This window comes from Aotus nancymaae, unplaced genomic scaffold, assembly GCF_030222135.1.
Source record: "Aotus nancymaae isolate 86718 unplaced genomic scaffold, 86718_ANA_hifiasm-v0.15.2.pri h1tg000036l, whole genome shotgun sequence".
Taxonomy (NCBI): domain Eukaryota; kingdom Metazoa; phylum Chordata; class Mammalia; order Primates; family Aotidae; genus Aotus; species Aotus nancymaae.
This window is the reverse complement of record NW_026988450.1, coordinates 93,257,835-93,282,177: the sequence shown is the minus strand read 5'-3', so window position 1 is coordinate 93,282,177 and position 24,343 is coordinate 93,257,835. Positions and strand designations below refer to the sequence as shown.

Below are 24,343 nucleotides of genomic sequence, written 5' to 3'. Positions count from 1 at the left end.
TCCTCTCTGAGGCGCGCGGAGACGCAGGCCGGTGTTCCTGGGAGGATGCCAACGCGCGCGCCCGCGGAGAGGATAGCGGGTGGCGGGCGCGGCGGCCTCGGGGGCGGGGTCCCGGAAAGCCGGGCTGGCAGGGGTGCCCGGGCCGCCCGGACACGCTAACTGAGCCGCCCCCAGGACCCGTCGCCATGGGCCGCGTGATCCGTGGACAGAGGAAGGGTGCCGGGTCTGTGTTCCGCGCGCACGTGAAGCACCGTAAGGGCGCCGCGCGCCTGCGCGCCGTGGATTTCGCCGAGCGGCACGGCTACATCAAGGGCATCGTGAAGGTGCGGAGCGCCGGGCGGGGCGGGGCGGGAGGGGACGGGACACCCGGCCTCGACGCCACACTCACGCCGCCTCGGCCCACAGGACATCATCCACGACCCGGGCCGCGGCGCGCCCCTCGCCAAGGTGGTCTTCCGGGATCCGTACCGGTTTAAGAAGCGGACGGAGCTGTTCATTGCCGCCGAGGGCATTCATACGGGCCAGTTTGTGTATTGTGGCAAGAAGGGTTAGCATCGCGGCGGGGACGGAAGGTCGGGGTGGGGACAAAAGGAGGCGTTTGAGGAGTTAAAGCCCTAAGCTTGTGTAGGAACCTCCCAGGCAAGAGCTTCAGGCGGGGACATCCGCGTGGCCCGTACCTGGCGAAGGCCCAGAGAGCTGTACCGGGAGGCTAGATGTTGAATGCTGTGCTCGCCACTTAGCGGGCTGCCTAGAGCGAGCGGGTTCGCATTGCCTCTTACTCAGCTGACCGCCTGATGCCGCTTCCCCTTGCAGCCCAGCTCAACATCGGCAATGTGCTCCCTGTGGGCACCATGCCTGAGGGTACGATCGTGTGCTGCCTGGAGGAGAAGCCTGGAGACCGTGGCAAGCTGGCCCGGGCATCGGGGAACTATGCCACCGTTATCTCCCACAACCCTGAGACCAAGAAGACCCGTGTGAAGCTGCCCTCTGGCTCCAAGAAGGTTATCTCCTCAGCCAACAGAGCTGTGGTTGGTGAGTACCAGGCAGCGGATGGATGCTGAGGGCTGTGAATGAACAGACTGTGAGTGCCTGTGGACAGCCAGTGGCTAGACCCGGTCCCTGGAATTCGATTATCCATTGTTCTAAAACTCGGGTTTTGTAAGTTTGAGCTCATCCTGTAGTCTCAGTTGTCATAACTAAAGTGGGCACAACAGTACCTGCTTTACTGCTATTGTGGAGTTGAATGAGATTGGGATTAAGTCACCTGGGGCTTGAATTCAACTCTGGCATAACCTAGGCTTCCTGATTGCTGTACTTGCATACGGTTGGTTAACAGCCTTTTCAGAGAAGGCAGGGAGAGATTTGTGACTTTCTCAACGACACCTACTGAGTAAGTGAAAAAGGATTTGAGTCTAGGTTAACTCACTCCAGTTTGGGAACATCTCGGAATCTTTGTGATGAACTCAGCCTCACATGGGAGGCTTTGAGGGTGTGTTGCAGGAATAAGCAAAGCTGAGATGGAACAGGCTGGATCAAATGTCCTGTGTCAGGTTGAGTGACCTGCCTGATGTCTTAAACATGGTGAGAGGGGTGCTTCCCTGTGCTTGGAGATCAGCCAGTGTTCTAGGTGATGCAGGTGAAGGCCTTGGTTTGCCTGCTCAAAGTGGATTGAAGAATCTGGATGTCAGCTCACAAGGTGCAAGGGGCTATGGAGACAAGTGGGCTTTTTGCTGGGTAGTTGGATGCAGTGTTGTGCAGGTGCATGACAGGAGATTGAGGGGAGGTGGGGATGCTGGAAAAGACCCGGCAGAGGGTGCTCTGACTGGAGGGTCCCTGAAGTACCTGATCTCTCCTACAGGTGTGGTGGCTGGAGGTGGCCGAATTGACAAACCCATCTTGAAGGCTGGCCGGGCCTACCACAAATACAAGGCAAAGAGGAACTGCTGGCCACGAGTACGGGGTGTGGCCATGAATGTAAGTAACCCAGAAATACAGGATTCAGTATTCAAGGTACAGTGGCCACACAGCTGGGTAGACAAGTTGCATCCACAGGTGTCCCTGCAGGAGCGGGATCTGCAGTGGGAGGCACAGTGGGTCATGGTTTGTAGTCACAGCACTTTTGATCCTGCCCAAGCCCTCCTGAAGGAGGTTGGCTCACCCTCATTCTAAAGCCATCCTCTGCCTGCAGCCTGTGGAGCATCCTTTTGGTGGTGGCAACCACCAGCACATCGGCAAGCCCTCCACCATCCGCAGAGATGCCCCTGCTGGCCGCAAAGTGGGTCTCATTGCTGCCCGTCGGACTGGACGTCTCCGGGGAACCAAGACTGTGCAGGAGAAAGAGAACTAGTGCTGAGGGGCTCAATAAAGCTTGTCTTTATGCCACCAGGCTGTGCCACCCCCATGGTTTCAACGGGAGGGTACTCTGCTGATAGGACTTATGTGGGATTCCCCTGGTTGGTACAGGGAGCAAGGTAGACTACTGGAGTAGACCACCAGTGAGTGGTGAAGGGAAAGTCTACGACTAGAAACAAGGTACGGGTACCCTGGGCAAGACCCTTGCTTCCCCACAGAGGGGACCAAGAATGTGGCTCCCAGGACCTGACACAGGTGGGTGACTCAGTCCCATGGACTGCAGTGCTTGGATGTAAGCGCTCATTTCACATATGAAGAAACTGAGAAATGGGAAACAGGACACAATTGTGAGCCTGGTGTTCTGGACCACACCCTCACTCTGCCAGCACCTAACCCAGGGTCTTTTGGCCACACCCTTCCCCTCCAAACTGGGTACAGCCCTGCTGATGTCAGTGTGTTTTTGCAAAGTCACTTCTGGGGATACCTGGCTTGTCAGGTGTCTTTGCACGGAGAACTTGGGATGGCCCCTAGAGGAACATGGGACAGACACCCTGTCCACATCCAGGAAGGTCATTCCTAGCCCAGCCTTTCATTCTGTTCTGCAGACCACTGGGAGCACCCTGCATGCATTCTTACCCCGCCATGGTGGGGAGTGGTTACTGACTGGAGGGTTCTGGGTATTTTTTCCTGAATGGGGCTTCATGCCTTCCCTCATACCAGCCTGATAGTGACAGGTGAAGTTGAAGGTGGTGATTCTCAGTGGGGTCCCAGGTCCCTGCTGGGATTGCTGAACAAAGGGATGAATGCGAGCAGTGCATGTATGGGGATCCCAGACCACCCGAGAGTCCATTCACCCGCCTACCTAGAGCCCTACACTGGACTGGAGCTGGCATCAGCTGTAGGACAGTTGGCTCCTTGAGTCCTGGAATGCCACAGCTTCACAGGGCATGTTGCCCCCTCTTCCCTGGGGCAGAGAAACTCACCAGGAACAGCCCCCAAACCTGCACCGATTACCTTGTTCTGAGCACATGGCCTTTCCCTGCTGGTATTATGGCACATAACCTTCCATCTAGCTTTGGTAGTGACGAGGCTGAGGTGGTGATTCTGAGTGGAATCGGGTTAGAAGTATCAGGGAAGGCCGGGCGCGGTGGCTCAAGCCTGTAATCCCAGCACTTTGGGAGGCCGAGGCGGGTGGATCACGAGGTCGAGAGATCGAGACCATCCTGGTCAACATTGTGAAACCCCGTCTCTACTAATACAAAAAAATTAGCTGGGCACGGTGGTGTGTGCCTGTAATCCCAGCTACTCAGGAGGCTGAGGCAGGAGAATTGCCTGAACCCAGGAGGCGGAGGTTGCGGTGAGCCGAGATCGCGCCATTGCACTCCAGCCTGGGTAACAAGAGCGAGACTCCGTCTCAAAAAAAAAAAAAAAAAAAAAGAAGTATCAGGGAAGCCCCCATGCGGTGGGAGTGTAAGTAAACTGGTTTCCATTACAAGGCAGAGTAGAGGGGCTTCCTGTTTGGCCATAGCCCATGGCATCTTGTCCCTTAACCATGAGCGAATGAGGGGTTCCCAGGACAGCATCAGATGGAAGCCTATTAGCACTTTCACACAAGGAAGTGCCAGCAGCGAATGCAGGAGCTGCCGATCACTGCCCCCAGCAATACTCCGGAACGAACTGGAGTGGGCAGGATGAGGCACAGTGCTCTCCCTGTAGACTTGGTTGGAGAGGCAGGTGAGAACAGGACATCTTAGGCTTGTGTGGGTCACTCCTGGATGACAAGTCCTCACTGGCTTCGCGGCGGCTCTTGGCTGTCATGGTTCACCACCGTCTCTAGAGTGAACCTTCCCCCCCTCCCCCGCACCCCCGCCGTTTCACGATCTTGCTTTCCTCATCCTGCTGGTATGGCCCCACCTGCCTTTGGGCGCCCACCACACCCGACCAGCTGGGCTTGTTTTAGACAGGCTCTTGCTGTTGCCAGGCTGGTCTCAAGCCCCTGGTCTCATGTGGTCCTTCCATTTCAGCTTCTCTTGCTCTCGCCAGTAGCTAATGCACCTGGTTTTGATCCCTTGTCATTCGCGGGGCCGGCGCCAGGGTCCCAAGTTACATGTCGAGAAAGAATCCAGGAGGGTGCTGTTTCCTCCTGAAGCATGGAGGGGCGTCTGGAAAGGTTTAGGGGAAGCGCTAGATGCTTACCTTGGCCATAAGCGGCCACTGGTTTACTCCCTTCTGGGCAAAGTGAATGCAGGCCTTGGCTGAGGGACCGGCCATCAGGGCAAGTTTGCTCCAGAAGCAGCTCAGGCACCGAAAAACTCTACAGTGGACACTGGGCCCCATTTACAGGGGTTAGGATGAGGGGCAATGGGCTAAACCCAAGGCGGCTTCTTTGGCCAGTAAGCACCCTCTCTTGGCCCAAAGGAAGGGTGCGGTTCCCGTTCCTTTCTCTGTAAAGCAAAGGGCCTACTTGTTTGCGGCGCCTTTCGTGCCTCATTAGAGAGACGATGTCTCAGAAAAAGGAAAAACTAATCTGTTTGCGACTTTGACCATCGCCCCAGTTCTGAGGTACCACGCGGTGGCAGCGTTTCCGCTATATGGCTTCGCCTTTCGCCGGTCCCCGGAGACTTACAGCGAGCCAGGAAGACGTGCAGCCGAGACGCGGACTCCTAGCTTCCTAGAGCAGCCCGGACGGCCCCTCAGACCCGGACGGTCGGCTGACGTCACTTCCGGATCGGTTCCCATTGGCGGGGAGGGAGGGCCGAACGGGCCAGGTTGGGCTGCCGAGCTGCTCGGCGGCGGTGAGGTGAGTGTGAGCCCGGCGGGGGCGGGGGCGCAGGGCGCAGACCCTCCCCTGCGCGCTGCCCCGTGCCCGGTCTTCTCGCGGTGCTCCAGGCCGGGGTCGGTCCCGCCATCAGTGGCACTTCCTGTTTCAGGGACCCCTCCCCCCGGACAAGGCCCCGAGCACGGACTGCGCCTCGCCGCCCTTCCCAGCCCCGGGGTCGCTCCTCACGGGCCTCCTTCAGCTCTCCGGCCCCTCACAGCTCCCAACCCCACGCGGGGCCGCCTGGACTCCGGCCGCACATGGCGGCTTCCGCGTCCTGGGGCGCTCCGGACCCCTTCCTCCCAGCGGCCCGAGGCCTCTCAGCTCGGCTGGCTCCCACGCCCCTCTCCTGTCAACTTTGCAGGGGCGGGGCTCGCGCGTCTCTCGGTCCTCCCTGCGGTCTGCGGATGCCGCCCCTTCCTTTAGCCGCCGAGCTCCTCCAGTGCTCCTCCCTCTGCGCGTGCTTCGCTCAACCCCACCCTCCTCGCTTCTGGCGCGCCAAGGCTTTTCTCCCCGCGCCAGGCAGCCAGATTTTTGTTTCTCATTTTTTCCTTCTTTTCCTTTCCTTTCCTCTTCTTCCTTTCTCTTTTTTCTTTTCTCTCTTTTTTTTTTTTCCTGAGACCTAGTCTCGCTCTGTCGCCCAGGATGGAGTACAATGGCGCGATCTCAGCTCAATGCAACCTCTGCCTCCCGGGTTCAGGCGGTTCTCCTCGACCTCCTGAGTAGCTGGGATTACAGGCGCGTGCCACCACACCCGGCCAGTTACTGTATTTTTAGTAGATACAGGGTTTAACCATTTGGCCAGGCTGGTCTCAAACTCCGGACCTCAAGTGATCTGCCCTCCTCGGCCTCTCAAAGTGCTGGGATTACAGGCGTGAGCCACCGTGCTCGGCTTTGTTTTCTTATATCTCTGCATACCTAATATTGTTTTCGTCTCTTTAAAATTTATATATGTCCTATATTGTGGATATTCTATATCTGACAGTTTTTCTCAGCCTTATAACTGTGTTCTATCTCCATGACATTGATGTGGTTCATTACTTTCCACCACTGTGACTTTGCTGATGGACGATAAAGTTTTTTCTTCTACACCCAGGCACATGGTAACATTCTTGTGTTTCTTCTTGTGTGCATCAGCAAGAGTCTCCCACTCTCAAACGATCTTCCTGCCTTAGCCGACTGAGATTTTCCCTGGGACTACAGGCCCACACCACCATGTCTGGCTAATTCGTGTAGAGCTGGGGTTTCACCATGTTACCTAGGCTGGTTTCCTACTCCTGAGCTCAAGCAATCTGCCCATCTTGGCCTCCCAAAGCGTTTAGATTACAGGCATAAGCCACCATACCTGGCCTTTTTTCTCGTTTTTGATGGAATCAAACAATCTTTTTCTTCATTTTTTTTTTTTTTTTTTTAGAAATTTTACATAGTGGCACGTGCCTGTAATCCCAGCTACTCAGGAGGCTGAGGCAGGAGAATTGCCTGAACCCAGGAAGCGGAGGTTGCGGTGAGCCGAGATCGTGCCATTGCAGTACAGCCTGGGTAACAAGAGCGAAACTCTGTCTCAAAAAGAAAAAAACAACAAACAGAAAGAAATTTTAAATTCTATAATTCTGACATGGCTCTGAGACTTTTTTTTTTTTTTTTAACATTTAGGTCTTCAACCTGCCTGAAATATATTTGTGTATCATATAGAAGGCAGGGAAATAATTTTGTTTTCCAATGGAAAACCAGTTTTGTCAATACCGTTTATTGTCTTTCTTCATTGTCATTAATATTGCAGGTATCTTAACATATGCATAGATGTCTTCCATTATCTTTCTTCTTATACTTAAACTTCACTTTCCATTACCATAGCCTAAGTCTTGATATCTAGTAGGGCACACCCTTGCCTGCTTTGGCTAATCTTAGATCATTACTATTTCATGGGATATTTGGAATCATTTTGGTCATATGTCATGTCCTGTTGAAGTGTTTATTATAATTGCACAGAATGAATTAGCTTGGGGAGAATTGACATCTTTATGTTATTGAGCCTCCTATTTAGAAATGTTGTCTGTTTCTCCATAGATCTTTCTAAGGCCCTTCAATAGTTTTATAATGTCTATTACATGCATACCTTTTTTTAAGACTTTTAATGTACTGTATAGTTTTTGTAGCTATTGTGAATGGTCAGTTTTCGGTTGCTAATTGCTAACAAATAGGAATGATATTTATTCTGTATTGACCTTGTATATGGCAATGCTGTTGAACACTGTCATTCCAACAGTGGATTGATATTCTTGAATTTTGTGTAAAATATTTTTATCATCCTCAAAGAATGACAATTTTGTCTTTTTTCTTCTGATCCATATAGCTTATATTTCTTTTTCTGTGACTTATTGCGTTGGCTAGGATCTTGAATAGCAGCAGGGAAAGGGAGCATTCCTCTCTTGTCACTGACTCTACTACAAGTGCTTCTATGTGTCCTCTTAGTGTTGTGAACACAGACTTGAATGCATGGAACCCCAGAGTCCCTGGACTACACTCTGAGAACTATTGCTGTGCCTCCTGGGGTCAAGTGATCCTCCCACCCCAGCCTCCCAAGCAGCCGGGGCTACAGGCATGTGCCACCAAGGCCTGCTATATTTTGTTATTTTTTATAGAGATAGAGTCTCACTATATTGGCCAGACTAAGCTTAAACTCCTGGGCTCAAGCAATCTTCCTGCCTTGGCCTCCCAAAGTATGGGGATTACAGGCATGAGCCAGCCACGCCTGGCCTTTTGTTCTTTTTTTTTTTTTTTTAAATCTATTTAAAATGATTTTTTTGTTTTAGCCTAGGAGCATAGATTCAGGTTGCGCTAAATATACACTCCTTCCTTTTTTGCTTCTTAGTAGCATTTCCTTTTCTACCTTTCCATCTATTTTCTTTTTGTTGTTGTTATTTTTGTGATAGGATCTGGCTCTGGCTCTGTCACCCCAGCTGGTGTGCAATGGTATGATCTAGACTCACTACAGCCTCTGCTTCCTAGGCGCAAGCAGTTCTCCCACTTCACCCTCTCAAGTAGCTGAGACTACCACTACGTGCCTGGCTAATTTTTGAATTTTTTGTAGAGATGGGGTTTTGCCATATTGCGCAGGCTGGTCTTGAACTCCTGGGCTCAAGAGATCCACCCATCTTGGGCTTTCAGACTGCTGAGATTACAGGTGTGAGCCACCGTGCACAGCCCCCTTTCCATCTTTTTTCCTTCCCTTTATTGGATTTCTCAGGCGTTTGTGTACTTTATTAGCATTTTCAAAGAATTATTGTAGAGATTGTTTTCTGTTTCTTTAAATTGTGTTTTATTTTCTTTCATACTGTTTCTTTGAATTACTTTCTTTTTTTTTTTTTGAGACAAAGTCTCACACTGTTGCCCAGACCCAGACTGGAGTGCAGTTGCACAATCTCAACTCACTGCAACCTCCACCTCCCTGATTCAAGCAGTCCTCCTGCCTCAGCCTCCCCGGTTGCTGGGATTACAGGTTCATGCCACCATGCCCAGCTAAGTTGTTTTTTTTGAGACGGTGTTTTGCTCTTGTTGCCCAGGCTGGAGCACAGTGGCATGATCTCTGCTTACTGCAACCACCACCTCCCAGATTCAAGCTATTCTCCTGCTTTAGCGTCCCAAGTAGCTGGGATTACAGGCATGCACCACCATGCCCAGCTAATTTTTTGTATTTTTAGTAAAGACAGCGTTTCTCCATGTTGATCAGGCCGGTCTCGAACTCCCTACCTCAGGCGATCCGCCCACCTCAGCCTCCCAAAGTGCTGAGATTACAGGTGTGAGCCACCGCATGCAACTTTTTTTTAAATTTAATTTTATTTTATTGCGTTTTAGGTTTTGGGGTACATGTGAAGAAAAATTGTTGCATAGGTACACACGTGGCAGTGTGATTTGCTGCCTTCCTCCTCATCACCTATATCTGGCATTTCTCCCCATGCTCTCTCTCCCCAACTCCCCACCACCCGCTGTCCCTTATTTCCCCCCGACAGACCCCAGTGTGTGATGCTCCCCTCCCTGTGTCCATGTGTTCTCATTGTTCAACACCCACCTATGAGTGAGAACATGCGGTGTTTGATTTTCTGTTGTTGTGTCAGTTTGCTGAGAATGATGGTTTCCAGGTTCATCCATGTGCCCACAAAGGACACGAACTCATTGTTTTTTATGACTGCATAGTATTCCATGGTGTATATGTGCCACATTTTCCCTGTCCAGTCTATCATTGATGGACATTTGGGTTGGTTCCAGGTCTTTGCTATTGTAAACAGTGCTGCAGTGAATATTTGTGTGCATGTGTCCTTGTAGTAGAACGTTTTATGCTCCTTTGGATATATACCCAGTAATGGGATTGCTGGGTCAAATGGAATTTCTATTTTTAGGTCCTTGAGGAATCGCCACACTGTCTTCCACAATGGTTGAACCAATTTACACTCCCACCAACAGTATAAAAGTGTTTCTATTTCTCCACATCCTCTCCAGCATCTGTTGTCTCCAGATTTTTTAATGATCGCCGTTGTAACTGGCATGAGTTGGTATCTCAGTGTAGTTTTGATTTGCGTTCTCTAATGACCAGTGATGATGAGCATTTTTTCATATGTTTGTTGGCATTATGTACATCTAAGTGTCTGTTCATATCCTTTGCCCACTTTTGAATGGGCTTATTTGTTTTTTTCTTGTAAATCTCTTTTAGTTCTTTGTAGGTTCTGGATATCAGCCCTTTGTCAGATGGGTAGATGGCAAACATTTTTTCCCATTCTGTTGGTTGCCAATTCACTCTAATGACTGTTTCTTTTGCTGTGCAGAAGCTGTGGAGTTTGATTAGGTCCCATTTGTCTATTTTGGCTTTTGTTGCCAATGCTTTTGGTGTTGGTCATGAAGTCCTTCCCTATGCCTATGTCCTAAATGGTTTTGCCTAGATTTTCTTCTAGGGTTTTTATGGTGTTAGGTCTTATGTTTAAGTCTTTAATCCATCTGGAGTTAATTTTAGTGTAAGGTGTCAGGAAGGGGTCCAGTTTCTGCTTTCTGCACATGGCTAGCCAGTTTTCCCAACACCATTTATTAAACAGGGAATCCTTTCCCCATTGCTTGTTTTTGTCAGGTTTGTCAAAGATCAGATGGTTGTAGTTGTGTGGTGTTGCCGCTGAGACTTCTGTTCTGTTCCATTGGTCTATATCTCTGTTTTGGTACCAATACCATGCTGTTTTGATTACTGTGGCCTTTTAGTATAGTTTGAAGTCCGGTAGTGTGATGCCTCCAGCTTGGTTCTTTTTTTTTTTTTTTTTTTTTTTTTGAGACGGAGTTTCGCTCTTGTTACCCAGGCTGGAGTGCAATGGCGTGATCTCGGCTCACCGCAACCTCCATCTCCTGGGTTCAGGCAATTCTCCTGCCTCAGCCTTCTGAATAACTGGGATTACAGGCACGTGCCACCATGCCCAGCTAATTTTTTGTATTTTTAGTAGAGACGGGGTTTCACCATGTTGACCAGGATGGTCTCGATCTCTTGACCTCATGATCCACCCGCCTCGGCCTCCCAAAGTGCTGGGATTACAGGCGTTAGCCACCGCCCCCGGCCTGGTTCTTTTTGCTTAGAATTGTCTTGGCTATGTGGGCTCTCTTTTGGTTCCATATGAAGTTTAAGGTGGTTTTTTCCAGTTCTGTGAAGAAGGTCATTGGTAGCTTGATGGGGATAGCATTGAATCTGTAAATTGCTTTGGGCAGTATGGCCATTTTCACGATATTGATTCTTCCTAACCATGAACATGGAATGTTTCTCCATCTGTTTGTGTCCTCTCTTATTTCGTTGAGCAGTGGTTTGTAGTTTTCCTTGAAGAGGTCCTTTACGTTCCTTGTTAGTTGTATTCCTAGGTATTTTATTCTCTTTGTAGCAATTGTGAATGGCAGTTTGTTCTTGATTTGGCTCTCTTTAAATCTGTTATTGGTGTATAGGAATGCTTGTGATTTTTATACATTGATTTTGTATCCTGAGACTTTGCTGAAGTTGCTTATCAGTTTCAGGAGATTTTGGGCTGAGACAATGGGGTCTTCTAAATAGATAATCATGTCGTCTGCAGATAGAGACAGTTTGACTTCCTCCTTTCCTATTTGAATACTCTTTATTTCTTTTTCTTGCCTGATTGCTCTGGCTAGAACTTCCAATACTATATTGAATAGGAGTAGTGAGAGGGGACATCCTTGTGTAGTGCCAGATTTCAAAGGGAATGCTTCCAGTTTTTGCCCATTCAGTATGATACTCGCTGTTGGTTTGTCATAAATAGCTTTTATTATTTTGAGATACGTTCCATCGATACCTAGTTTATTGAGAATTTTTAGCATAAAGGGCTGTTGAATTTTGTCAAAGGCCTTCTCTGCATTAATTGAGGTAATCATGTGATTTTTGTCTTTGGTTCTGTTTATGTGGTGAATTACGTTTATAGACTTGTGTATGTTGAACCAGCCTTGCATCCCCCGGATGAATCCTACTTGATCATGGTGGATAAGCTTTTTGATGTGCTGTTGCAATCGGTTTTCCAGTATTTTATGGAAGATTTTTGCATCTGTGTTCATCATGGATATTGGCCTGAAGTTTTCTTTTCTTGTTGAGTCTCTGCTGGGTTTTGGTATCAGGGTGATGTTGGTCTCATAAAATGATTTGGGAAGGATTCCCTCTTTTTGGATTGTTTGGAATAGTTTCAGAAGGAGTGGTACCAGCTCCTCTTCGTATGTCAGGTAGATCTTTTCTTGCTTCTTATGTGGGCATTTATTGCTATATATTTTCCTCTAGACACTGCTTTAAATGTGTCCCAGAGATTCTGGTATGTTGTATCTTCGTTCTCATTGGTTTTGAAGAACATCTTTATTTCTGCCTTCATTTCATTGTTTATCCAGTCAACATTCAAGAGCCAGTTGTTCAGTTTCCATGAAGGTGTGCGGTTCTGAGTTGGTTTCTGAATTCTGAGTTGTAACTTGATTGCACTGTAGTTTCTGAATTCTGAGTTCTAACTTGATTGCACTGTGGTCTGAGAGACTGTTTGTTATGATTTCCATTCTTTTGCATTTGCTGAGGAGTGATTTACTTCCAATTATGTGATCAATTTTAGAGTAGGTGTGATGTGGTGCTGAGAAGAATGTATATTCTGTGGATTTGGGGTAGAGTGTTCTGTAAATGTCTATTAGGTTTGCTTGGTCCAGGTCTGAGTTCAAGTCCTGGATATCCTTGTTAAAATTTTCTGTCTCGTTGATCTGTCTAATATTGACAATGGGGTGTTAAAGTCTCCCACTATTATTATTATTATTATTATTGTTATTAAGATGGAGTCTTGTTCTTATTCCTCTGGCTGGAGTGCAGTGGCATGATCTCAGCTCACTGCAGTCTCTGCCTCCTGGGTTCAAGCAATTCTCCTGCCCCAACCTCCCGAGTAGCTGAGATTACAGGCACCCACCACCATGCCTGGCTAATTTTTGTATTTTTAGGAGAGACAGGGTTTCACCATGTTGGCCAGTGTGGTCTCGAACTCCTGACCTCAAGTGATCTGCCCACCTCGTCCTCCCAAAGTGCTGGGATTGAGCCACAGCCTGCGTCTGATTTCTTGTTGAATACTTAGATTATTTATTTCAGTCTTTCCTGTTAAAATGAGTGTATTAAGGATACACAATTTTCTTTAGATAGGCTTGGTTCTATTTCTACTTTAATTTCTATTTCTATATTTTTTTGGAGAGAGGGTAACTTTTCATCTTATATTTCTAACGTAACAACAATATGGGTAGAAATTGTTTTGCCAAATGATATATCCCTTTGGGATTTGTTAAAATTGTCTCTGTTGCTTTTTTTTTGGTGATGTTCAGTATGTTGAAAATAACGTGTGTTCTCTATGTTTTAAGCGTGGGGTTCTCTACTTGACCCACTTGTTTCTGAGGGAAGTGTGTTAAAAATCTCATTCCAGAGGAGGATTTACCAGTTCTTCCTTGGTAGATCTAGACCTATTTATAATTATTACAGCTTTTTGGTGGACTTTTACAAATATGCAGTAGTTTTTAATTCCTATTAGTAATTTTTGCTTTCAGTACTGTTTTTGTTTTCTGTTTTGTTTGTTTTGAGATGGAGTCTCGCTCTGTTGCTCAGGCTGGAGTTCAGTGGCATGATTTGGGCTCACTGCAACCTCTGCCTCCCAGGTTCAAGAAATTCTCCTGCCTCAGTCTCTCAAGTAGCCGGGACTACAGGCACATGCTAGCATACCCAGCTAATATTTAATTTTTTTAGTAGAGACAGGGTTTTACCATGTTGACCAGACTGGTCTCAAACTTCTGACCTCAGGTGATCCGCCTGCCTTGGTCTCCCAAAGTGCTGAGATTACAGGCATGAGCCACCTTGCCCAGCCTATTGTTCTGTATTTTTAGTAGAAACAGGCCATGTAGAGACTGGCCATGTTGGCCAGACTGGTCTTGAATTCCTGGCTTCGAGTGATCCACCCACCTCGGCCTACCAAAGTGCTGGGGTTACAGGTGTGAGTCACCATGCCCGGCTTCAGTTCTGTTTTGATTGGTGTGAATATAGCTGAACCAGATGCACCAAGATATATTAAGCTCACAAACACCACATTACTGGGAAGAAGCCAACATCATAACAGATCTGTGGTGTAGAAAGTCAGGATAGAGGTTTACCTTTTCAGAGGTTGGTTTTGGAAGCTGTGACTGCAGGGACAGGAGGACGATCGGGACTAGGTCCTGCTCTTTCTTTTTTTGCTTTGTTTTTTTTTTTTGAGATGGAGTCTTGCTCTGTCACCCATGCTGGAGTGCAGTGGCGCATTCTCTTGGTTTACTGCAAGCTCCACCTCCCGGGTTCAAGTGATTCTCCTGACTCAGCCTCCCAAGTAGTTGGGATTACAAGTGCACACCACCACGCCCGGCTAGTTTTGTATTTTTGGTAGAGATAGGGTTTTGCCTTGTTGGCCATGCAGGTCTTGAAGTCTTGACCTCAAATGATCTGCTCGCCTCGGCCTCCCAAAGTGCTGGGATTACATGCGTGAGCCACCATGCCCTGCCTCCGTATGTTGCCTAGTTCTGTTCTTTCTTGACCCTGGTGCTGGTGCCGTGGGTTTGTGCAGTTTGTGATGGTCCACTGAACTATGTACTCAGGATTTGTCAACTTTTTAAATATACATATACTTCAACAAAAAGCTTTAAAGATACAGAAAAGATATGTAGCTACCACAGCTTTATTTTAACTAGTGTTTGATCTAACATTTACTAATATTTCGCCTTTCTGTGTTATTTTATTTTAGGCCAAATAGGTGCATCATGTGTGTCTAATCCGAGAGTCTCGTGCTTCTGGTAAGTGAGTCAGTCTTATTTTATTTATGTATTTTGAGACAGGGTTTTGCTTAGCTGTGTAGAGGTTTTACTCTGTGCAGCAGCAGACCTTGGGCAACACCTGGCACAGGAGTGCTGGGCTGTCCTGGGCTCGCTTCCAGCTCTTAGGGCCACCGTGTTCCAGGCATGGGAAGTACTTGCTGCACATCTTGGTGCCCTGCTCTCTCTCTTTTTCTTTTGGGATGGAGTCTCGCTCCGTCACCCAGGCTGGAGTGCAGTGGTGCGATCATGGCTCACTGCAGCCTCCACTTCGTGGGCCAAGTGTCCCATCTCAGTCTCCCAAGTAACTGGGACTACAAATGTGTGCCATCACAGCCCACTAATTTTTCTTTATAGCATTGAGGTCTCCGTATGTTGCCCAGGCTTATCTCAAATTCTTGGGCTCAAGCCGTCCTCCCACCTCAGCCTCCAAAGCGCTAGGATTGCAGGTGTGAGCCACCAAGGCTGGCCCCTGCTGTTGTTTTTAATTGTCTTTTCTTCCTTAGCCCTTAACATTTTGTCTTCATTCTTCCGGGTGAGGTGAATGAGTATTGTCACTCTCCTCCTGAATGACACAGCTTAGCATGCCAGAGAGGAGGAGGGGGGTAGACAGCCCAAGGGCAGCAAGCAATACAGGTGAGACTGGAGGCTTGGGCACTTTGGTGCACACCTGTAATCCCAGCACATTGGGAGGCCAAGGCAGGAGGATTGCTTGAACTTAAGAGTTCAAGACCAACCTGGGCAAAACAGTGAAACCCATCTGTATAAAAAAATACAAAAATTAACTGGTTGTGGTGGTATGAGCCTGTAGTCCTAGCTACTCAGGAGGCTGAGATGAGAGAGTTACTTGCATTCGGGAGATCAAGGCTGCAGTGATCACGCCACTGAGGTGAGATCACGCCGCTGTCCTCCAGCCTGGGCAACTAAGAGAAACTCTGTCTCAAAAAAAAAAAAAAAGTAGTGCTGGAGAGGGCAGCCCCAGGCAAAGAGCAAAGTCTGTGCCTGAGTGTCCAGCAGTACCCGCACTGGGATGAGCGGGGGTGAGCCAGTGAGGCAGGCAGGGCTGTTTATGGCAGCACCGAGTCACTTGACCTGTGGAAGAAGTGGCCAGACTGGGCCTCCACTTGTTCTGTTCTCTTCCCTCAGCACCTGAGTGCCCAGGTCTTGCCCACTGCCCTGGAAAGCCCAAGACTCAGGCAATGGCAGCCTTGTTCTTGTCTGCCCCACCGCAGGTGAGTATCTGTCCTCCTGGGAGTTGTGAAGTCTTTACCCAGGGCTTTCCTTGACAAACACTGTCAGGTATCTCTGGTTTGGGGTGCTGACATGGTAGGGGTGGCCCTGGGAACCCCATGCAGCCACCTCTTGGGTTGTATTAGCTGGCTTAGTGGCAGGTGGGTCAGGCTACCCACGTGCTGCTGCCTTTAGCGTGCTTTTGCTCCCCCCTGCCCCTACCAGCCCACTCTGGACCACACCTGGGCTGCAGCAGTCCCTGTCATTCCAGGCCGAGGTGACCTTCGAGGACGTGGCTGTGCTCCTCTCCCGGGAGGAATGGGGCCGCCTGGGCCCTGCTCAAAGGGGCCTCTACAGGGATGTGATGCTGGAGACCTACGGGAACTTAGTCTCACTGGGTAAGGCCCTCACCAGGACTCAGCTCTGGGAACAGCCCTGGGGGCTAAGGAGGCTGGGCTGTGGGCCTCATCCCCTGGGTGCAGAGGTAGGTAATGACCTTTATCCCAGGCAGGCATCTGATCTGAGAAGATGAGGGGAGGCATGGTGCTGGGACTTCCTGAGTCAGCCCTTCCCTTCCCTCTCGCCACAGGTCCCAGGCAGACCCCTCCCTGGCGGGGGGCGAGACTGGGGCATTAGAGTTGCACACTTCCTAGTAGAGGGAACCCCTGAATTCTTGTTCCCCTCTGCTCAGACCTTCGTCTTCAGGACTGCCCCAGCCCAATGTCAGTGCCCTCCAGAGGGTGTCTAGGCTTCCATCACCCCTCTACCTGTGCCTCCCTTCCCCTGCAGCCCCAGGGTGAGACAGCACTAGGTACTGCCCGGTGTCCTTGGTACCAACCCCAGGCCCTGTCTCCTTCCCAGGAGTAGGACCTGCAGGCCCCAAGCCTGGAGTGATCTCACAGTTGGAGCGAGGGGATGAGCCCTGGGTCCTGGATGTGCAGGGCACTTCTGGGAGAGAGTACCTGAGAGTCAACAGCCCAGGTGCGTGAGGGGATCTGCTCCCCAACTCAAGTTGCTGAACGAGCATTTGTTGGGGTCCAAGGTGTCTGGTTAATGACTCAGGAGTTTGTGGGGAAGATGCATTGGGGCTAGCACAGGAGGCCTGACAGTGGCTTCTGCAGAACCCCAGGTCACCTCTCTCAGTCTGGGTACCTTGTTGGGGAGATTCTTGAGCAGAATCTTCTAGGAAGGTATGGCCAGGGCAGCATTTCTGTGGAAAATAGGAATGGGCATTCCAGGCAGGTCCCGGGTAGAGAGGAGTGAGTAGGTGCAGACCAGGAGCACTGTAAGGGGAGGTTAGGGTCTGCGGAATCCCACAGAACCCTGCCCTCCAGAACTTAAGGCAGACACTGAGAGCCTAGTGATGGAGAGTATCACTTCATTCCCCTCTCTTCTAAATTAATACACTACGGAAAAGGAAGAGAATACACATCACCCTGAATCTCCCTACCCAGACAGAGTTGTGTTCTAGTATATTTCTATGATTCCTTTTCTAGCACTGGCCTTTCCAGTGTTATGTAAGGACACTGCATATTTTGGTTTTGTTTTCTTGAGACAGGGTTGCCTTCTGTCACCCAGGCTGGCGTGCAGGGGTGTGATCATGGTTCACTGCAGCCTTGACCTTTTGCACTCAAGCGATCCTCCCACCTCAGCCTCCTAAGTAGATGGGACCACAGGGATGTGTCACCACACCCAGCTAATTTTTTTATTTTTTGCAGACCCAAGGTTTCACTCTGTTGCCCAGGCTGGTCTTGAACTCCTGGGCTCAAGCAATTCTCTCGCCTTGGCCTTCCAAAGTGCTGGGATTACAGGTGTGAGTGACTGCACCTGGCCCAGACACTGCTGCTTTATTTATTTATTTATTTTTTTGGAGACGGAGTCTTGCTATGTTGCTCAGGCTGCAGTGCAGTGGCGCAATCTCAGCTTGCTGCAACCTCCATCTTCTGGGTTCAAGACTGCCTTAGCCTCCCAAGTAGTTGGGACTAGGCGTCCGCCACCACGCCCAGCTAATTTTTATATTTTTAATACAGATGGGGTTTCACTGTATTGCCCAGGCTGGTCTCAAACTCCTGGGCTCAAGCAATCCTTCCACCTTGGCCTCCCAAAGTGCTGGGATTACAGGCGTGAGCCGCCACGCGCAGCCGACACTGCTTCTTAACAGGAACAACAGTGCGTTCTGCTGTGCAGAAATGTACACGGAATGTGTTTCCATTTCTGTGCGCATGAGTCTCAATTGCGTCTTCAGTGGAAGTGCCGGTCAGAAGGTTGTTGTCTAATTTTACTCTGGATAGCTCTGATGGTCACCTTTTTGCATGTGTCTGATGATGTCCTAGGAAGGAACTGCTGGCTCAAAGGACTTCTTATTTTGTAAATTTGCTTATTTGGATGTAAATATCTATAGAAATAGGACAAACCCTAAGTTTATAACTCAGTGAATTTTTATAACAAAAATCATCCTTCAGATTAAAATACAGAATGTTTTCAGCTCCCCAGGAGCTTCCTGGCTTTCCTGTCATTTCCCACTGCTCCCCACGGGGCCTTCTTTCTGTCTCCTGTCGCAAGAGGCCTCTTAACCCTTCAGATTTTTCTGTCTTCACTCACACAGTGCATCTTTTGCTGAACATTATGTTTCATGGAGCAGCAGTGTGGACTGTTTGGTTGCCATTGTTCTATTATATGAACATACCACAATTTATGTTCCCTTCTACTTGTGGAGGACATTCAGTTGTCCCCAGTTTGGGGTTGTAGAGGAACTGCTGTGGCCGTTCCTGTGCATGCAACATTTCTGGTGGATGCGTACCTGGGAGCAGAGTCGCTGGGTCAGCATGTTCATAGATTAGCTTTAGACAAGGTTGCCAAACCGTCCTCCAAAGCAGCAGCTCCAGCATCGGCTCCTGTAGCAGTATGTGAACATTATCTGCTGCACATCTTGGCATATATTGGTGATCAGCACCTGGTCATGTGCAGTGCAGAGCCAAGCAAGGGGTGGAAGGATAGACCCCTTGAGACTGGGAAGGGAGCAGTGATGAAAGTGGCAGTCAGCTGGGCGTGGTGGCTCACGCCTGGAATCTCAGCACTTTGGGAGGCCAAGGCGGGCGGATCATGAAGTCAGGAGTTGAAGACCAGGCTGGCCAACATGGTGAAACCCCGTCTCTACTAAAAATGCAAAAATTAGCCTTGCGTGGTGGCACGCGTCTACAATCCCAGCTACTTGGGAGGCTGAGGCAGGAGAATCACTTGGGAGGCGGAGGTTGCAGTGAGCTGACATCATGCCACTGCACTCCAGCCTGTAGACAGAGCAAGACTCCATCTCAAAAAAAAAAAAAAAAGAAAGAAAAGAAAGTGGCAGTCATGAGCTGCTTGTACCTGGAACTCGCTGTGCTGGGCACTGGGCTGAGTGCTTCATGGTCAGTCTGTTGTGTTACTCTATTTTGTTCTCATGACAGTGCCATGTGGTCGCAGATGGAGAAACCAAGGCTCAGAAAGGTAGGTGAGTTATTGCCTCAGGTGACTTAGCTGGCAAGTAGGGGCCAGGACTCATGATTCATGAGTGTGGCTGCTGGTGTCAGTCTCTGAGGGGCCATGTGGCAGGACCCCACTTGGGTACTTGTCACTCTCCATTCTTGGGGAGTGGCCACCCAGGAGGAGTTTGTTGTGTGAGTGTCAAATCAAGGAAAAAAGGAGTGGATGTTTGAAGGGCTGTATGACTGTGACCTTGAGTAAGCTGTGTAAGGCTCTGAGCTACAGACTGTCGTCTTTGCAAGGCTGTTGTGACTTTGGAGATGATCAGATGTGGCCAGCAACACCTCATGCCTGCCTTCCAGAGTCAGAGCAGGTGACCCTTAGATGTTGTTTTTTGTTTCAGCTCTTGGGACCAGCACTGAGTACAAGGAGTTGACTTCACGGGAGACATTTGACGAGGAAGAACTGGGCCGACTGAGGGGGATTTTTCCCCGGGGATCTGAGCCCGTAGATGCCTCTAATCATGCCGGGAAGCCAGAGGGGAGCCTGGAAAAGCTAGTGGAGCAAAGCAGGCCAGTCACACTGACCAAAGGGGAGAGCAGCAGGGAGTCTGGGGAAAGCCTCAGGTTGGTGTCAAGACCTGTTCCCGACCAGAGACCCCACAAATGTGATATATGTGAGCAAAGTTTTGAACAGAGATCATATCTCAACAACCATAAGCGTGTACACAGGTCAAAAAAAACAAATACAATTCGTGATTCTGGGGAAATCTTCAGTGCAAACTTTGTTAAAGAAGATCAGAAAATTCCTACTGGGAAAAAATTGCATTATTGTAGTTACTGTGGGAAAACATTCAGGTACAGTGCCAACCTTGTCAAGCATCAGCGGCTTCACAGTGAAGAGAAGCCCTACAAATGTGACGAGTGTGGAAAAGCCTTCAGCCAGAGCTGTGAGTTCATCAATCACCGAAGGATGCACTCAGGAGAGATTCCCTACCGGTGTGATGAATGTGGGAAGACGTTCAATCGGAGGCCCAACCTCATGAAGCATCAAAGGATTCACACCGGGGAGAAACCCTACAAGTGTGGTGAGTGTGGGAAACACTTCAGCGCCTACTCTTCCCTTATTTATCACCAGAGAATCCACACTGGAGAGAAACCCTATAAATGTAATGACTGTGGGAAAGCCTTCAGCGATGGCTCAATCCTCATCCGGCATCGTCGGACTCACACTGGAGAGAAGCCATTTGAGTGTAAGGAATGTGGCAAAGGCTTTACCCAAAGCTCTAACCTCATCCAACATCAGAGAATTCACACTGGAGAGAAACCTTATAAATGTAATGAATGTGAGAAAGCTTTCATTCAAAAAACCAAACTTGTTGAACATCAGAGAAGCCACACTGGCGAGAAGCCCTATGAATGTAATGACTGTGGCAAAGTTTTCAGCCAGAGCACACACCTGATCCAACATCAGAGAATCCACACAGGAGAGAAGCCCTACAAGTGCAGCGAGTGTGGGAAGGCCTTCCACAACAGTTCCAGACTCATTCACCACCAAAGGTCACACCATGGAGAGAAACCTTACAAATGCAGTGATTGCAAGAAAGCCTTTAGCCAGAGTACTTACTTGATTCAGCACCGGAGGATCCACACGGGAGAGAAACCCTACAAGTGCAGTGAGTGTGGGAAGGCCTTCCGGCACAGTTCCAACATGTGTCAGCATCAGAGGATTCACCTCCGGGAGGACTTCTCCGTGTAACCGGAGCAGTGTTTGAGGGCAGAGTCCAGTTGAGTACTTCCTGCATGCGCCCCCAGCACCTGACTCTGCCCTTTCTGATTATTGACACAATGTTTTCAGAGGGTGAAAGAGCATTTCTAATTAAAGAAACGCCTTTTCTTAAATCAAAAGCAGTGCATGTTCATTTTAGAGAAATTGAGAGAGAAAAGTGAGCAAAAAAGAAGCTCCTGTAATCTCTCCCACTTAGAAAAAAAAATTAATTGCTGCTGATTTAGAACGTTTTCTTTCAGTCATACTGGAGAGCATTTTATTTTATTTTATTATTTTTATTTTTATTTTTTTTGAGATGGAGTTTCGCTCTTGTTACCCAGGCTGGAGTGCAATGGCGCGATCTTGGCTCACCGCAACCTCCGCCTCCTGGGTTCAGGCAATTCTCCTGCCTCAGCCTCCTGAGTAGCTGGGATTACAGGCATGCGCCACTATGCCCGGCTAATTTTTTGTATTTTTAGTAGAGATAGGGTTTCACCATGTTGACCAGGATGGTCTCGATCTCTTGAACTCGTGATCCACCTGCCTCAGTCTCCCAAAGTGCTGGGATTACAGGCTTGAGCCACCGCGCCCGGCCAGAGAGCATTTTAAAAAGAAAATACTGTAATGCTTGTCACTGCAGCACCTAGGATCTTCACTTTTGCTATTTTCTCAATATCAGAAAATTCACACTGAAGATAACACCACATGTTGGGACATTTTTACATGTTGTAAATTTAAAAACATACCAGCCTGGCATGGTGGCTCATGTCTGTAATCCTAGCATTTTGGGAGGCTAAGTTGGGTGGATCACTAGAGGTCAGGAGTTTGAGACCAGCCTGGTCAATATGGTGAAACCCTGCCTCTACTAAAAATACAAAAACCAGCCGAGCATGGTGGCGGGCACCTGTAATCCTAGCTACTTGGGAGGCTAAGGCAGGAAAATTGCTTGAACCTGGAAGGCAGAGGTTGCAGTGAGTCAAGATTGTGCCACTGCACTCCAGCCTGGGTGATAGAGCAAAACACTCTCTTAAAAAATAAATAAATAAAACAATCATATCATTTATACTTTTTATGTTTAAATAGAGTTGAAGTTGCCTTTTTTGTTGTGGTGAAATATGTGAAATTTACAATTTTAACCATTTTTAAGTGTACAATTCAGAGGCATTAAGTACAATCATAGTGTTGTGTAACCATCACCACTATGTTTTTCCAGAACTGTTTTATTATTCCAAACAGAAACTCTGTGAAACAATAACTCTTTATTTCTCCCTTCTCCCCGCTGCTAGTAAACGCAGTTCTATTTTCTGTCTCTTTGAATTTGTCTATTCTAGGAACATAAATATGTGTGGAATCATGTAATCTGTGTCTCTTTCTGTGTCTGGCTTAGTTCATTTAGCATAATCTTTTCAAGATTTTTCCATGTCGTATCCTGTTTCAGAACTCCATTACTTTTTTTTGCTTTTCTTTTTTTCTTTTGAGACTGGGTCTTACTCTGTTGCCCAGGCTGGAGTGCAATGTTGTGATCTTGGTTCTGCACCCTCACCCTCGCAGGTTCAAACAATTCTCTCACCTCACCCTCCCCGGTATCTGGGACCACAGGTGCACACCACGGCACCTGGCTGATTTTTTTTTTTTTTTGAGATGAAGTTTTGCTCTTGTTGCCCAGGCTGGAGTGCAGTGGCACAGTCTTGACTCACTGCAGCCTCCACCTTCTGGATTCAAGTGATTCTCCTGCCTCAGCCTCCTGAGTAGCTGGGATTACAGGTGCCCTCCACCACACCTGGCTAATTTTTATATTTTTAGTAGACACGAGGTTTCACCATGTCGACCAGGCTGGTCTCAAACTCCTGACCTCAGGTGATTCACCCGCCTCAGCCTCCCAAAGTGCTGGGATTAACAGGTGTGAGCTACTGCGCCCCGCCTAATATTTGTATTTTTTGGCAGAGTTGAGGATTCACTGTATTGCCCCGGCTGGTCTCAAACTCCTGACCTCAAGTGATCCACCCACCTTGGCTTCCCAATGTGCTGAGATTGCAGGCGTGACCCACTGTGCCTGGCCTCCATTACTTTTTACAACCAAGTAATATTCCATTGAATGTATATGGTACATTTTGTTTATCCATTTATTTGTTGTTGGACATTTGGGTGTTCCTACATTTTGCCTATTGTGAGTAATGCTGATATGAACATTGGTGTAAAAATATGTTTTTGAATCTCTACTGTGTGTGTGTGTGTGTGTGTGTGTGTGAGCAGCATGGCTGTTTATTCATCTGGGTGGAGGCAGGCTGAGGCCGAAAACGGGTTGATCATTTCTTCCTCTTTCCGTGATCTTACAGCCATTTCAGGTTTCTAATTCCAGAAGGCCCTCCAGAGATGAAGTCTGGTTCATGGGGGTCGCCATACCATCCATGGAGCAGTCAGACCTCCTGCAGCGCCCTCCTGGGACAGGGGCGGCAAACTTTCCAGAGCAGGACACTCCCTCTCTGGGACAGCACCGCTCTGCCCCTCTCCACCCCTCTCTGCACCTGCTCAGCCCCTTGGGAAGGATGCTCCTCACTTTTAAGTACATTTAGCTATATACCTAGGAGTGAAATGGCTGAATCATATGGTAATTTAGTGTTTTGGCCGGCCGTGGTAGCACTTTGGCCGTTGAGATGGGTGAATCATTTGAGGTCAGGAGTTCGAGAACAGCCTGGCCAACATGGTGAAATCTGTCTCTACTAAAAATAGGAAAATTAGACAGGTATGGTGGTGCACGCCTGTAATCCCAGCTACTCAGGAGGCTGAGGCAGGAGAACAGCTTGAACCTGGGAGGTGGAGGTTGCAGTGAGCCAAGATTGGACTGCTCCACTCCAGCCTGGGTGACAGTGACACTCTGTCTCAAAAAACAAAAAAAAAGGCCGGGCGTGGTGGCTTACGCCTGTAATCCCAGCACTTTGGGAGGCCGAGGCGGGTGGATCACGAGGTCAGGAGTTCAAGACCAGCCTGGCCAAGATATTGAAACCCTGTCTCTACTAAAGATACAAAAATTAGCTGGGCGCGGTGGCACGCGCTTGTAATCCCAGCTACTCGGGAGGCTGAGGCAAGAGAATTGCTTGAACCCGGGACGTGGAGGTTGCAGTGAGCTGAGATCGCACCATTGCACTCCAGCCTGGGCGACAGAGTGAGACTCCGTCTCAAAAAAAAAAAGTATGGTAATTAACTTATTGAGAAACGGTCAAACTATTTTCCACAGGGGCTGTGCTGTTTTACCTTTCCACCAGCAAAGCACAAAGGTTCCAGTTTTTCTACGTCCTTGCCAACTTGTTATCTTCTGCCTTTTTTTTTTTTTTTTTTGAGACGGAGTTTCGC

General features: G+C 48.7%; 2 protein-coding genes across 3 annotated transcripts; both read left to right on the top strand.

The window, feature by feature from the left end:
- Positions 1-174: 174 nt before the first annotated feature.
- On the top strand, positions 175-2,382 carry RPL8 (ribosomal protein L8). Its single transcript, XM_012473276.3, has 5 exons — positions 175-323; positions 406-547; positions 814-1,032; positions 1,859-1,974; positions 2,189-2,382. The coding sequence occupies exons 1-5, from the start codon at positions 186-188 to the stop codon at positions 2,345-2,347; spliced, it is 774 nt and encodes a 257-aa protein (XP_012328699.1). The 5' UTR covers positions 175-185; the 3' UTR covers positions 2,348-2,382.
- Positions 2,383-5,086: 2,704 nt separating this feature from the next.
- On the top strand, positions 5,087-21,909 carry ZNF34 (zinc finger protein 34). Of its 2 annotated transcripts, none has more exons than XM_012473277.2 (6): positions 5,087-5,152; positions 14,467-14,515; positions 15,680-15,765; positions 16,035-16,161; positions 16,625-16,744; positions 19,629-21,909. In XM_012473277.2, exons 3-6 carry the CDS (start codon positions 15,733-15,735, stop codon positions 20,981-20,983), a joined length of 1,635 nt encoding a protein of 544 aa, XP_012328700.2. In that variant the 5' UTR covers positions 5,087-5,152; positions 14,467-14,515; positions 15,680-15,732; the 3' UTR covers positions 20,984-21,909. The 2 variants fall into 2 exon arrangements, with proteins under 2 accessions (XP_012328700.2, XP_064240810.1); XM_064384740.1 differs by lacking the exon at positions 5,087-5,152 and adding an exon at positions 8,450-8,967.
- Positions 21,910-24,343: the final 2,434 nt, after the last annotated feature.